This window comes from Melitaea cinxia, chromosome 10 (assembly GCF_905220565.1).
Source record: "Melitaea cinxia chromosome 10, ilMelCinx1.1, whole genome shotgun sequence".
In the NCBI taxonomy this organism is placed as follows: Eukaryota; Metazoa; Arthropoda; class Insecta; order Lepidoptera; family Nymphalidae; genus Melitaea; species Melitaea cinxia.
In genome coordinates this window covers 4,646,046-4,658,726 of record NC_059403.1, presented here as the reverse complement: position 1 = coordinate 4,658,726, position 12,681 = coordinate 4,646,046, and the positions used below count along the sequence as shown (strand labels likewise).

Sequence of the window (12,681 nt, the reverse complement as noted above, 5' to 3'; positions counted from 1 at the left end):
TAGACACAATATACTAATATCATTTATAGTAATGAAATCAGATTTCAATAAAATTTAATCGGGACATTACGTAACAAGCACCAACCTTTCGATTAAAAAAAGAATCCTTAAAATCGTTCCACCCAGTAAGAAGTTATGAGGTAAGACACTTAAAACACACACAGTAAAATTGAGAACCTCCTACTTTTTGGATCATCATCATTACAGCCACCACTGCTGCCAAGCCACTGCTGGACATAGGCCTCCACAAGTTTACGCCAAAAATAACGTGAACTCATGTGTTTTGCGCATAGCCACCACGCTGGGCAGGCGGGTTAGTGACCGGTACTTTTTGGAATATGGTTAAAAATATCCGAGTACAGTACCTCGACCTTACGGAAGATCACAGCTAAATAACACTGTTTTCAAGTAGTGTTGTGTTCCTGTTGGTGAGTAAGGTGACCAGAGCTCTTGGGAGGAACTGGGGATGGGGTCTGCAACGCGCTTGCGATGCTTCTGGAGTTGCAGACGTCATAGACGTCTATAAGCTACGGAATTGCTTACTAGCAAGTGACCCTACGCTTGTTTGCTGATCTAGTTAGGATCCCAGGCACTCCAGACCTTTCTTATTTTTTGAAGGGCGAAATATAATATATATACAATAAAGTAGTGTTACCGTATAAAATAAACGTATTATATGAGCTGCTATACGTACGTAAAATGGTTTAACATATATATTACATCAGTTATTATATTAATAGAATATTGTAATAAAAAATATATGAAATTCATAATGCCTTCATACCTTCTTTCGGCAGTATTTATTGCCAGAAACTAATTAGATCATATTTTAAATGTGTATACAAGAATTGCTCGTTTAAAGGTAGGTACCTTTTAGATATGTTTCAGCATTCAGAAAATAAGGAAGGTCTGGGATCGTGGATCTTAAACTACAGACGCGATTCAAAGCCGAAATTAGCCGATTGTCTCTTTCTAAAGGTCGAAGTGGATTATTTATGGCCAGATAAAAAGATTAGCCGGAACAAACAGACAGACAGGGAAAAATTGAAAAAAATGTCATTTTGGTACTGTGTATAGATCCATATGCATTTAGTAAAAAGCCATTATTTTAATATCACAAACAGACACTCCAATTCTTTTATTTGTATAGATGAGGCCTTTATGCAATCCTGTAGATCAAGAGATTTTATTGATTATTGTAACACAATAGTGTATAGTATAGATATAAAGAAATTTTAAACACAAACTACAACTTGTATTGTAATATTTAAAACGTATTGGAGGTTTTATTCAAACGGATAAACTAAAAGATCTCTGCCCGAGTGAAATAAAAATCTTCATTGCCACCGAAACATGGGTTATTCGAAAAATCGAATACACAGCGTCAATGACCAGCAGTAGCGCAAAATTTTTTTGTTTTTTAAGCTCCTTAAAAATTGTTTTTTCGAGTTGCACTTGACTCAGTTATTTATACGCTAATTGATACTTGATAATAGACAAATTTTAATAAAATTACAATTTAATGTTAGAAATATTCATCAAATACCAATCATAATTTGGTCTGTCATTCATATATTGATAATTTAAGTTTTTAATCGCTTTTTCTATTAGCGTAATGTGAAAAACCGTTAATTGATTCCGATATTAACAATCTTTTCGTCAATATAAATTACGATACATCGATATTTCTCTCATAAACAACTAACAGTTCGATCTAAACGATGGCCTCGAGAATTGCGGTATATTTATTATTTTACTATTATAAATATTCACTTTGATTGTAATTTAAAATTATTCCTTGCCCAAACCTTAACTAAATTTGTGTTTTTATTTATAGGTAATAGTGTTGTCACTTACTTTATTCACAAATGGACATCAGGCGTTTGAAATGAACAGGTTTGTCAATAATATAAAACCAGGAGAAGCGTACAATAAATTCCAAGCAGAAGTAAATAAGGCGCCAAAACAGATAAAAGAAGTACTCAACCAAAACGAAAAAAAAGATGAATTGGATTTAAATAAACATTCCAATGCTTTAAAAGAAATTGATGAAAAAGTGAAGAACTACCAATCCAATCAAGGTTCGTCGATTATTCAGACGTTGACTTCAAAGCAACTACTACCAAACGATCAACAAATTGTTCAAGACAACCTTAAGGTTGTAAACTCATTAAACCATCCCATCGATTTAAGTCATTTAAACGAAATACTACCCAACCAAAACGAAAAAAAAGATGAATTGGATTTGAACAAACATTCCGATGCTTTAAAAGAAATTGACGAAAAAGTGAAGAACTACCAATCCAATCAAGTTTCGTCGATTCTTCAGCCGTTGAGTCCAAATCAACTACTACCAAACGATCAACAAATTGTTCAAGACAACCTTAAGGTTATAAACTCATTAAACCATCCAATCGATTTAAACCCATTAAACCAACTACTACCCAACCAAAACGAAAAAAAAGATGAATTGGATTTGAACAAACATTCCAACGCTTTAAAAGAAATTGATGAAAAAGTGAAGAACTACCAATCCAATCAAGGTTCGTCGATTATTCAGTCGTTGACTTCAAAGCAACTACTACCAAACGATCAAAAAACTGTGCAAGACAACCTTAAGGCTATTAACCCATTAAACCACCCAATCGATTTAAACCTATTAAACCAACCAAAAGATTTAAACCCATTAAACCGACCGATCGACTTCAACCCAGTAAACCAACTAATCGGTTTAAACTCTCAAAGCAAACCATCGATTTTGGGACAGCGAACAGATCCAGTATTTGAAGACCTAAAGCATCAGCTCACCCAAACGCTTGTTAAAAATAAGCTACCAGCTGTTGCTACTCAACAACTTGACAAAATATTTGATCAATTGCCGCAAGTAGATCTACATTTATTATACGAAAATCCTCAATTTCTTCAAGTAGTCATGAATTTATTTAATCATCTTCAAAACCAAGACAAGTTTAAGATTCATCCAATCAATCAGCAGCATGGCCAGTACAATAGTTTGTTTAATCAGCAACCAAATTATGAATCAGTTTTCAATAACATGCCGTTCAACCACCGTCCAATAATGTCAGATCGAGATGTTCTATCAATTATGCAGCGTCTGTCTTCATTTTTGCCACAACCAACAGATCAACAATCTATTATTGGCCTGGCGAATCATGTTATGCAACCAAATGTTGGCCCACAATTTCCTTCGATTGGAAGAAATGGTATGGATTTAATAAATACGGAACCTATTTTACAACATAAAGGGAATATAATATACATGCTTCTTAATAATCTAGGTATGAATAGAGAAAACACGATAGTGATTCCTGTTCAACTGTAATAGCAACGCCAAGAGCAATAACACTATTTATTAATGAAAATACAAACGTAAATGAAAATAATTATAATTTTTTTTTATCATTTGAATACTAAGTACATAATATGTTTTCCAATACCTTAATAAGTAAATGTTTTATAATGACGAATTGGAAGTACTCTTAAAGCTTACTTTAAAGGTAGATAGTTGTTGTTTTTTTTATTAAATTTTTGTTTACTTAATATATTTATAATATACCTTTTCTTAATGTATTTATACTAGCTATTCCCGTGCGAATAATTCGCACTAAATAAGTATAATAATTATCACTTTACAAAATCACAAAAAAGTATTTATTTTACATGTGAGTTGATTTGAAATAGAACCAAAAATTTACCGACCGTCAATCATGTTTACGTTGTTTCAAAATTAAAGCCGTCTTATATATAATTTTAATAATTGATTAATTTACAAAAACAAAAGCAATACTACATTTTTTAGTTGTTGATGCCGGTAGAGCCACCAATTATCTATAAAATGATATATAATTTATGTGGAGTCATTGTGAGGTTTTTCTAAAAAGGGAGGCAAACATTTTAACTAATATATATGATGATACAGACAATAGCAAAGATAGATTATAGTTAGATTGAAGTCCTGCGAGTTTTCAACCCTTTCTGAAATCAGTGATCGATGTCGTCTTACGTAAATTGAATGTAGGTATTGTTTTTTTTTTTAACGAAATCCTCCGTTTTTAATGGGTGTCATCGTGGTAACTTATAACTTTTAAAAAATTATTAAAATAGTTTTCGTAACTTAATAAAAATCTATTATAATGACAACTCCATATAATTTAGAAACGGTTTATGAGTCGATTTTGTACTAATTCAGTTTCCTAACATGAGTTGGATGTTACGACAGTCAAAAGCCCGCGAAAAATCCAATAAAGATGAAATACTACATTGCCCAAGTCCCATTCTGCTAAAATATGATCTATCACATCCAACAATGCAGTTACCGTGCCTCGACCCCTTCGGATACCAGGCTAAGGAACCTGCCAATTGTGTCATCACCGTCGTCAGTGTAGTAGACACAGTCTTGTCAACGCTACTACCGCATGAATCACACTGTCGTGGATCTGTAGCAAAATATTATCTAATTACCTATCACATCCAACAATGCAGTTACCGTACCTCGCAGTGGGAGCCGCGTGGATTCCGCCCGGGGCGGAAGAAAATTCTGCCACCCTCTTATTTAGATAATTCTTTTGATTGTATACTACACATTACATGATTTGATTTTCCACGGGCTATTCTCCGCAACTCGACGTCTCAGTGCGCCTATTTTGCGTGGAAACATTTACTACATATTACATACATTATTATAGAGAACTTTTCGGCAAAAAAAGTCATCATTATTTTGCATTGTACGGGTTATATCTATACATCATACAAAAAAAATTGGAGTGTCTGTTTGTAATACTCAAATAACCGCTTTTTACTAAATCATTATGGATGGATTTATTTTTGGCTTGTCGCTTTTTTACGTGGTTCCAAAGTCGACAACGATATTTGTGGGGCTAGAATAAGTACAATAAAAATAGTTATCAACCACAGAATACGATTCTGGATCTGATAAGAAAGATCTGAATAAGAGCTAGTTTTCACTCACTGAAGAGTTATAAAAAAAGATCAGATCTTTTTCTCTGTGGTTTTGCGATAATAAATTCTTGTTGTCTGATACTCAGAATAATGGTCCGAATTAATGGTTTCAATTAAAGGATAGCTGTCTCTTACTTCTTGTATGTAAGAGAAGTCATTCTCGCTGATTATTAGTCATAAACGGAGAATTCCCGCAAGTTAAGATCTTGCCAGTCGTTACAAAATATCATTCAAAGTAAAGGGATTCCCTGACTTCGCCACAAAATAAGTAATTAAAAATTCCGCGCGCCTTTCACTCGGTTCGAATTTGTAGTTGTGATAAAAATAATATAACATGGTTCAAATATTTACAAAATATTTTTATTTGTATAAGTATTGTTAAATTTTGCCACCCCCATAAAAGTTCCACCTGGGTGAGCCGCCCCTGCTGCCCACTACACTACGCCACTGGTACCTCCACCCCCTCGGAAGCCAGCCTGTAATTCCGGTAGCATCTTGTTCTCTTCGACGTATTTCATTAACTGATTATACACAGCGCTTTCCAATAATTTTGACAAATATGGTAAATTGCTAATAGGTCTAAGCTCATTTAAATCGGACGGTCAACCTTAGGTAGTGGGTTAACTAGTACTAATTTCCAGCAGAGAGGAACAACACAATTCGTAATAGATTTGTTTACAAGATGGGGTTATTATATTTAGAGTGCAAGGAAGAGTAAGCATGTCTCTGTTAAAGCCGTCTCTGTTAAAGCCGTCACTACCAGTGGCGTTTGATGTTAAGGACGTAATATGCGCGGTAATGCTATTTTCACTAACTGCAGATAATTAAAAAATAGACTTGTTATTTATGAGCATTAAAAAATGATAAAGTCTTAAGAACATTTTTCCTGTGAGGAATATTTAAAAATGATTATTAATAATATGAGGATCACTAAAACAGTCTGGAAGGGTATCAAATTTCGAAGGATCTATTACTATCTTCTTTTTAATATTTTGCCACAACAATTTACTATTTCTTATACTCGTAGTATAGTTTACATATTCATTGAAGTATGCCCTTTTCTCGTTTAATATACTAGTTTTAACAAGTCTTTTAAGGTCTTTGTACTATCGTTTTGAGCTTCTAATTTCAATTCTCTATACGTTTCAAAAGCTTTATTACGCAGTTCTATCATGTACTTACAGGTATGAGTTAGCCAAGGCAACAATTGATCTTTCCGGATTCTGATAACTTTTCCTGGGGCGTGTTTGTCAAAGAGGGATAACGAAGTATATTGAACTTTTTAACTGTCTAGTCTATACAGAGTAATTCAGTAATTCAGTAGTTGATTAAATAAATGCCAATCGGTGGCATAAAGGTCCCTATTAAAATATTCAAGCTCTACATTTTTTACTATCTCATATATATTATTTACTCTATGAATAAAATAATACCATTATGAAAACCAATCCAAAACCATAATCCAATAATTGTGTAATCAACATGCACCAAATAATTTAAAATATACACCGATCATTTAAAATAACTCAGCAAGTTAAACTTTGTAATAAAAAATTACGAATGTCAGCGATTCACCTAAAGATTTAATTAATTAAGGGTTAAAATAATCGTAATCGGAGTATATGGTATCACTGAAAGGCCTATTCAGTTTGGGACTTTGGGGCTGCCTACAGTATACTGTAGATTAAGTTACGAGTAGAACTAGGATCCATCATCATCAAGCTATTTAGTCCTATTTATACAAATAAAGAATACCTATGTTGAATAGTGCTATTTGACTCTATCGTAAAGTCGAAAACTGTAAACGTGTTTAATAATTTAGCCCATAGACTTTAGAGTAAAATAAAAGTATAAATAATAATTGCAAGAAGTGGTTGTCTATGGATTTAATCATAACATGGCGAAGGCAGTGCGAATTGTCAAATTCCTATAATGTTTACAATTTTTTAATCGGACGCTTGAATTAATTATTAAACCTCAAAATGTCTTCAACGGAGCCATCTCAGAATAAAACATGGGAGCTTTCCCTTTACGAACTTCATCGTACTCCGCAGGAAGTTATAACAGATGCCACTGAAATCGCAGTCTCCCCACGTAGCTTACATAGTGAATTAATGTGTCCCATTTGTTTGGATATGCTCAAAAAGACTATGACTACTAAAGAATGCCTTCACAGGTTTTGTTCAGACTGTATTATAACGGCTCTTAGATCCGGCAATAAGGAATGCCCTACGTGCCGTAAAAAACTTGTATCCAAGAGATCTCTGAGGCCTGATCCAAACTTCGATTTATTAATATCGAAAATTTACCCGAGCAGAGATGAGTATGAGGCTCATCAAGAACGTGTTTTGGCTAAAATAAACATGTCGCACTCACAAGCGTCGCTGGTTAATTCAATAACAGAAGGCATAAAATTACAATCACAAAACAGACCACAAAGAGCTAGAAAAAATCATGAAGACAATAGTAATCCATCCAACTCCAACGGCACCTCGGAGCCTACACAGAACGGGAGCAGCTCATCAGTGCCCAAGGACAGTACCTCTACCACGAGTAATCCGACTCCACCTGGTCAATCGACGTCGAACCCCGCTTCTGTAAGAAGCACTCCATCCCCGGTCCCATCAAATGTTAGTTCTATATCAAAAAACACGACCACAACTAAAAGAGCAAAGTCTATTTTAACTTCAGAACGAAGTGAGGAGAGTGAATCTAGTGATGGCAGGTCAGTTTCAGAGTGATAACTTTGAAATAACATTTAAAAAAAATCATTTGTAGCCTTGAAGCATAGATTTTACTGCTATCAAAAGATTTAAACCCACTCACATATAATTGAATTGAAAGCAAACTAATACAATAATATGTAAAGCACAACATAGCACTATATAAATAGTTTTTTTTTAATGATGTTCCAAATTACCACACAATTTATAGCATCAAATTTATGATGCTCCACATCTAACTCAATTTCACTTTTCATAAATCTTGTACATTAAATTTATACCCATCTATTAAATTGATTTTATCGAAACCTAATAATAATGTAAATTATTTTATTTTAGTATTTTATTTTTACTACTGAATATTCATTCATTTAAAATATATCTATAATTTCATTATACTTTTATATCATATCTAGTAATGTAAATCAGATAAGAGAGATGAACAACTTATTAAGAGTATCAAACTTACTTGTTCATTAATTAATTCTAGAACCGAAGGTGAGAATTCAATGGACACAGAGGGGGAAGGGGAGCCACTGAACCCAAACGAAATAGAGTTGGTGTTCAAGCCGCACCCCACGGAAATGACGGGAGACAACCAGCTCATGAGAGCTCTGAGGGACAGCTCTGTTCGATATCTGAAAACGACTGCTAATGCCTCAGGTACTATCTTGTTATATCTGCTACATGTATAAAAATAATAATAAAGCTTTATTTATCCAAACAAAATAGCTACATAGCGATTACTTTATACAAGTTTTATAAAATTATATACTTAATTAATTCTTGGACCCCTTCTGAGTAAAAAAGCCTTCTCGAACTTTTCCATTTTTCTCTATTTTTTGCAGTAGATAGCCAACTTTCACTAACCACTGAGATTATATCATCCACCCATTTAACCCTTGGTCTATCTATATTTCTTTTTCCCAGTGGACCCGACCATATTGTGGTTCTTAGGGACCACCTTTTATCTGTACTTCTAGCAAAGTGTCCTGCCCACTGCCATTTCAGTTTTAATCCATGTTTAAGAACATTGGTCAGTTTAGTTTTTTGTCTTGTATCTTTGTTCTCAGTTTTTTGTATATTTTTCAGTCTCAGGATACTTCTCTCCATTGCATGTTGTGTCGACATTAGTTTGTTTCTTACTATGTTTGTGTGTGAGGTGAATGATCATTTCTAAATATTGTTTTGTCCTTTTATTCCTCTGAAATATTTTTCTAGGTATATCCAAACTTTTGCAGCTGTTTTTGACTTTCTGTATCTTGTTGTATTTATATTCAATGCTCTGTATCAATGTAGTTACCACTAGTGGATTAAATAAACAAACAAATATTTGTACAGCAGAAATCACTCGGAACAGCAATTTAGTCTTTTTATGCAAATACATGCCACCACTACACCAGAACTTTTGTAGCATTGTACCTACTATTTCCCATTAGATTATCTATCTACTTATCAGACTGTCTGTAAATGAAATACTTACATAACTTTTTTGTTGGAACCTTAAACTAGTAAAAAATGATTAATAAAGAAATTTAAAGGTTTTAAAATTGTATTTATATTATTTGCTCTTTCCAGTGGATCACCTTAGCAAGTACTTAGCTATGCGTCTAACTCTGGACTTAGACGCAGAACTACCTGAAGCATATCGTCTTCTAAACTTTTGCATCTATGTAGCACCATCTCCCGGTCAGTTTGTGCCCCTTGCTGGCTCACAAACTTTGAGGCAGATCAATGATAAATTCTGGAAGGTGTGCAATTAACTTTTTATTTTATAGTTTAAAAGTCAATTATAATTTAAGTTTTTTTTACTTGAAATTTATGACCACTGGCAATAATCTTTAATTCTATACTTATAAAATTTAATCATATTAAGATAGCAAATATTTACCTTACACTAGCTGACCTGGCAAACTTCGTATCGCCTTATTTTTTTTCTTAAATATAATAATTACATATATCAAAACAAAATATACCCTATCTTTCAAGTTGGATCAAACTGCACACAGTGTGCAAATTTGATTAAAATCGGTTAAGTAGTTTAAGAGTTCATCGCGGACAAACATTGTGACACGAGATTTATATATATTAAGATTATTATGATGCCAGTATAATTATCATTAATTGTACTGGCAATATAAATAATAACCATATTATAGCATTTTCAGTATTTACTTTCTTGTTTTTATTAACTTTTTATTTTGTTTTTTTAGGTAAACAAGCCTCTGGAAATGTATTATTCTTGGAAGAAAACCTAGAAATAATTTACATTTTAGTTATGCTATAATAACTAAAATGAAAACAGTGCTTATTACATAGTTTTAGGGATAAATTAAATTTTAAACGAGACATGGACTCTTTTAACATCTAATAAATTGTAATAAATATTATATTAATATTTGTATGAATAAGTTTTAATAAAAATTTCTTAAAATCTTATAAGTAATTTAAAACATGTATTTGAAGAGTAAGTTCAATATTGTATTTGTATGAATTACATAAAAAAAATTGTGAGAACTGAGAATTGCTAAATGTAATATTATGTTTTATCATTTAAAAAATAAGCCTACATAGTGTGAAATACACGTAATATTTTATATAAAGATATTAGATGTTATTTTATTCTTATTATGATGATGTACTGAAACAATATCTTTGTACAAAAGAAGTTGGAATCTGGAAATCCATGATTCAGTAATATGGTTTTATAATTTTCAGATATAATCCTATTAGACATGTGTATAGTTGTGCAATTATAATTAAATTACGTTCAACCTGTAATATATTGTTTTTATTTATACCATTTTGTGTGGTTACGGCATTAGAGAATATAGCCACCCGCTTTCTTCCCGTGGGTGTCGTAAGAGGCGATTAAGGGATAACACAGTTCCACTACCACCTTGGAACTTAAAAAGTCAACCGATGGCAGAATAACCATCCAACTGCTTGCTTTGAAATACACAGGCCGAAGACGGGCAGCAGTGTCTTCGGTACGACAAAGCCAGCCCTGCGGTCACCAACTTGCCTGCCGATAGCGTTGTGACTATGGGCAAAACACATGAGTTAACGCCATTTTTGGCTCGAACTTGTGGAGGCCTATGTCCAGTAGAGGACTGTGATAGGCTGATGTGATGATAGTATTTTATAATAAATGCATAAAGTTATGTTAACTAAGGGTTAAAAAAATAACGAATAAGCATTAATAAAAATAATTTATTTCTCACTTTTAAACTTACAAAACAAAAAAACTTTTTTTAAGTCACAAGATTTAAAAAAAAATTGTGCTGCAGTACTATTTCAACAAAAACTTTTTCATCAACAACATTTTGTATATCTTGTTTAAGTTCAAACTGTTTAAATTTTCAAAGATATAAGAATATAAAATAAACCCTTTGCGTAGTAGGTACTAGAAAATGGCGCGAAATATGAACGCTTATACAAGCAAGGCACAGTGAATCTTCATTAAAATGTGTATTAGTTGTTTTTCGAAGGCATAAAACGTATTCGAAAAGCGTTATATTCTCTTCTGAGTGCTTTTGTTACTTCTACTTTTAAAGCTCTAAGTACTTCTTCCATTTGTTCTTTATTTTCTGAATCGCGCGCAAGGACTAATCTCTCCATGGTGGCGAAATCTAATTCCTCAACTCTTTCAGCCGCATCAGTTAATCGATCATAATCTCTCAAATAATTCCGAAAAGATGAACTGTCTTCATCCTTGTGAATGAGTAATCTTTCAATATTTTCCCAAAGATCGAGCGCCCGACGACCGCTTCTCATGTTGCTTGAAAACATGAAGTTTCTAAACAATCGACGCCCCTTTTCATCGTTGAGAACATTTTCAATTTTATCCGTATATCGGTCTAAATCCGATTTTGTCACGCCTTCAAGATCATCACAGCCGCAGACGGTAAAACATTTATCCATATTTTTGTCATTTATATGTTATCATAATTGCTTCCATGTTTCTTATCGATTTAATATTTTGACATTACACGACAATCGATACGTCCTAGATACACATCAGTACATGCCAAAGTAATTTAATTCCTGGTAATAATGACATTACACATCCTTCACTATATTAATGGTATAAAACACAAACGAATCTATGAATCACCTTAATCTTACTAAAAAGAAGTGAGGTTAACTTTGCTCAAAAATAGGTTTACATCACTCACGACTCACGAGCGAACCGTTTTCAAACGCAAATAAACTACACTTGTGTGCATCGTCTACGTTTCACAAGTTCACGACACCTTGATAACAGTATTATACGCATGCGTAAAATTTTGTATCACAGAATAAGTACTAAAGATTTATTCCGTATTATGAAGTTGATTAACAAGTGGACGGAAATGTATCTAAAATTTCGAGGTGAATGTATCACGACGACATTACATCACGTCAGGTAAAAAACACGTCTTGACCTCGAATCGCGGCATTCATTCATGGGAAATATCAGGGCAGAGCGAAAACAATAGACTCGCCCTCTGAATAATCGCACGACTCCTGTCTTATTTGGTAATTATCTTCATGCTACCTTAGTGTGATGTGACTTGACTTTGAATTTTATTTTATTTTATTGTAGGAATAACAAATATCTCGGAAAACATAATTGGAAATTTATTCGAAGTACAATGATCTAGGAACTACAAGAATGGTTTTGCACTTAATCCACTACGCTGCTCCAATGCGGGTTGGCGGATATATTCCCTATTATTAGTAACGATCGTTGTCCAGGTGTACATGATAACGACCGGGACCGATGGCTTAACGTGCTCTCCGAGGCACGGTGGCGAGACCCACAAGGACTGCACATACACCCAGACCACAGCAAACATCTGCATGGCCAATACAAACGTTTGTCATGTGCGGGATAGAACCCGCAACCTTAAGCGCAATAGCCACAAACCAGTGCTGTGACCGTTGCGCCAACGCGTCGTCAGGATATACAGACGTACAAACACTATACTTTCCT

The 12,681-nt window shown here is 33.5% G+C and overlaps 3 protein-coding genes across 9 annotated transcripts in view; 2 read left to right on the top strand and 1 right to left on the bottom strand.

The window, feature by feature from the left end:
• The window catches only part of LOC123657181, a 57,850-nt gene extending 54,289 nt beyond the window's left edge, over positions 1-3,561 (top strand). For 5 of the 7 annotated variants that reach the window (XM_045592755.1, XM_045592759.1, XM_045592761.1 and 2 more), the window contains exon 2: positions 1,838-3,561. In XM_045592755.1, coding sequence (XP_045448711.1) covers positions 1,838-3,343 — 1,506 coding nt within the window. In that variant the 3' untranslated portion in view covers positions 3,344-3,561. Of the gene's footprint in view, positions 1-1,611; positions 1,740-1,837 lie in introns of all 7 variants that reach the window. The other 2 variants (XM_045592758.1, XM_045592757.1) reach the window with 1 other exon arrangement.
• Positions 3,562-6,858: 3,297 nt separating this feature from the next.
• Positions 6,859-10,484, top strand: LOC123657341 (E3 ubiquitin-protein ligase RING1). The gene is made up of 4 exons (XM_045592907.1): positions 6,859-7,705; positions 8,194-8,366; positions 9,282-9,454; positions 9,917-10,484. Exons 1-4 carry the CDS (start codon positions 6,963-6,965, stop codon positions 9,959-9,961), a joined length of 1,134 nt encoding a protein of 377 aa, XP_045448863.1. The 5' UTR covers positions 6,859-6,962; the 3' UTR covers positions 9,962-10,484.
• A 680-nt stretch (positions 10,485-11,164) lies between these two features.
• Positions 11,165-12,098, bottom strand: LOC123657342. The gene has a single exon (XM_045592908.1). The coding sequence runs from the start codon at positions 11,625-11,627 to the stop codon at positions 11,178-11,180; it is 450 nt and encodes a 149-aa protein (XP_045448864.1). The 5' UTR covers positions 11,628-12,098; the 3' UTR covers positions 11,165-11,177.
• Positions 12,099-12,681: the final 583 nt, after the last annotated feature.

What these genes read in the sequence shown, in the direction of transcription:
- LOC123657341 (XM_045592907.1), top strand. Translation starts at nt 6,963, where the DNA reads ATGTCTTCAACGGAGCCATCTCAGAATAAAACATGGGAGCTTTCCCTT. An exon ending in AGTGAATCTAGTGATGGCAG is followed by an intron (nt 7,706 to 8,193) that starts GTCAGTTTCAGA and finishes AATTAATTCTAG; the next exon opens with AACCGAAGGTGAGAATTCAA. An exon ending in TCAATGATAAATTCTGGAAG is followed by an intron (nt 9,455 to 9,916) that starts GTGTGCAATTAA and finishes TTGTTTTTTTAG; the next exon opens with GTAAACAAGCCTCTGGAAAT.
- LOC123657342 (XM_045592908.1), bottom strand. Translation starts at nt 11,627, where the DNA reads ATGGATAAATGTTTTACCGTCTGCGGCTGTGATGATCTTGAAGGCGTG.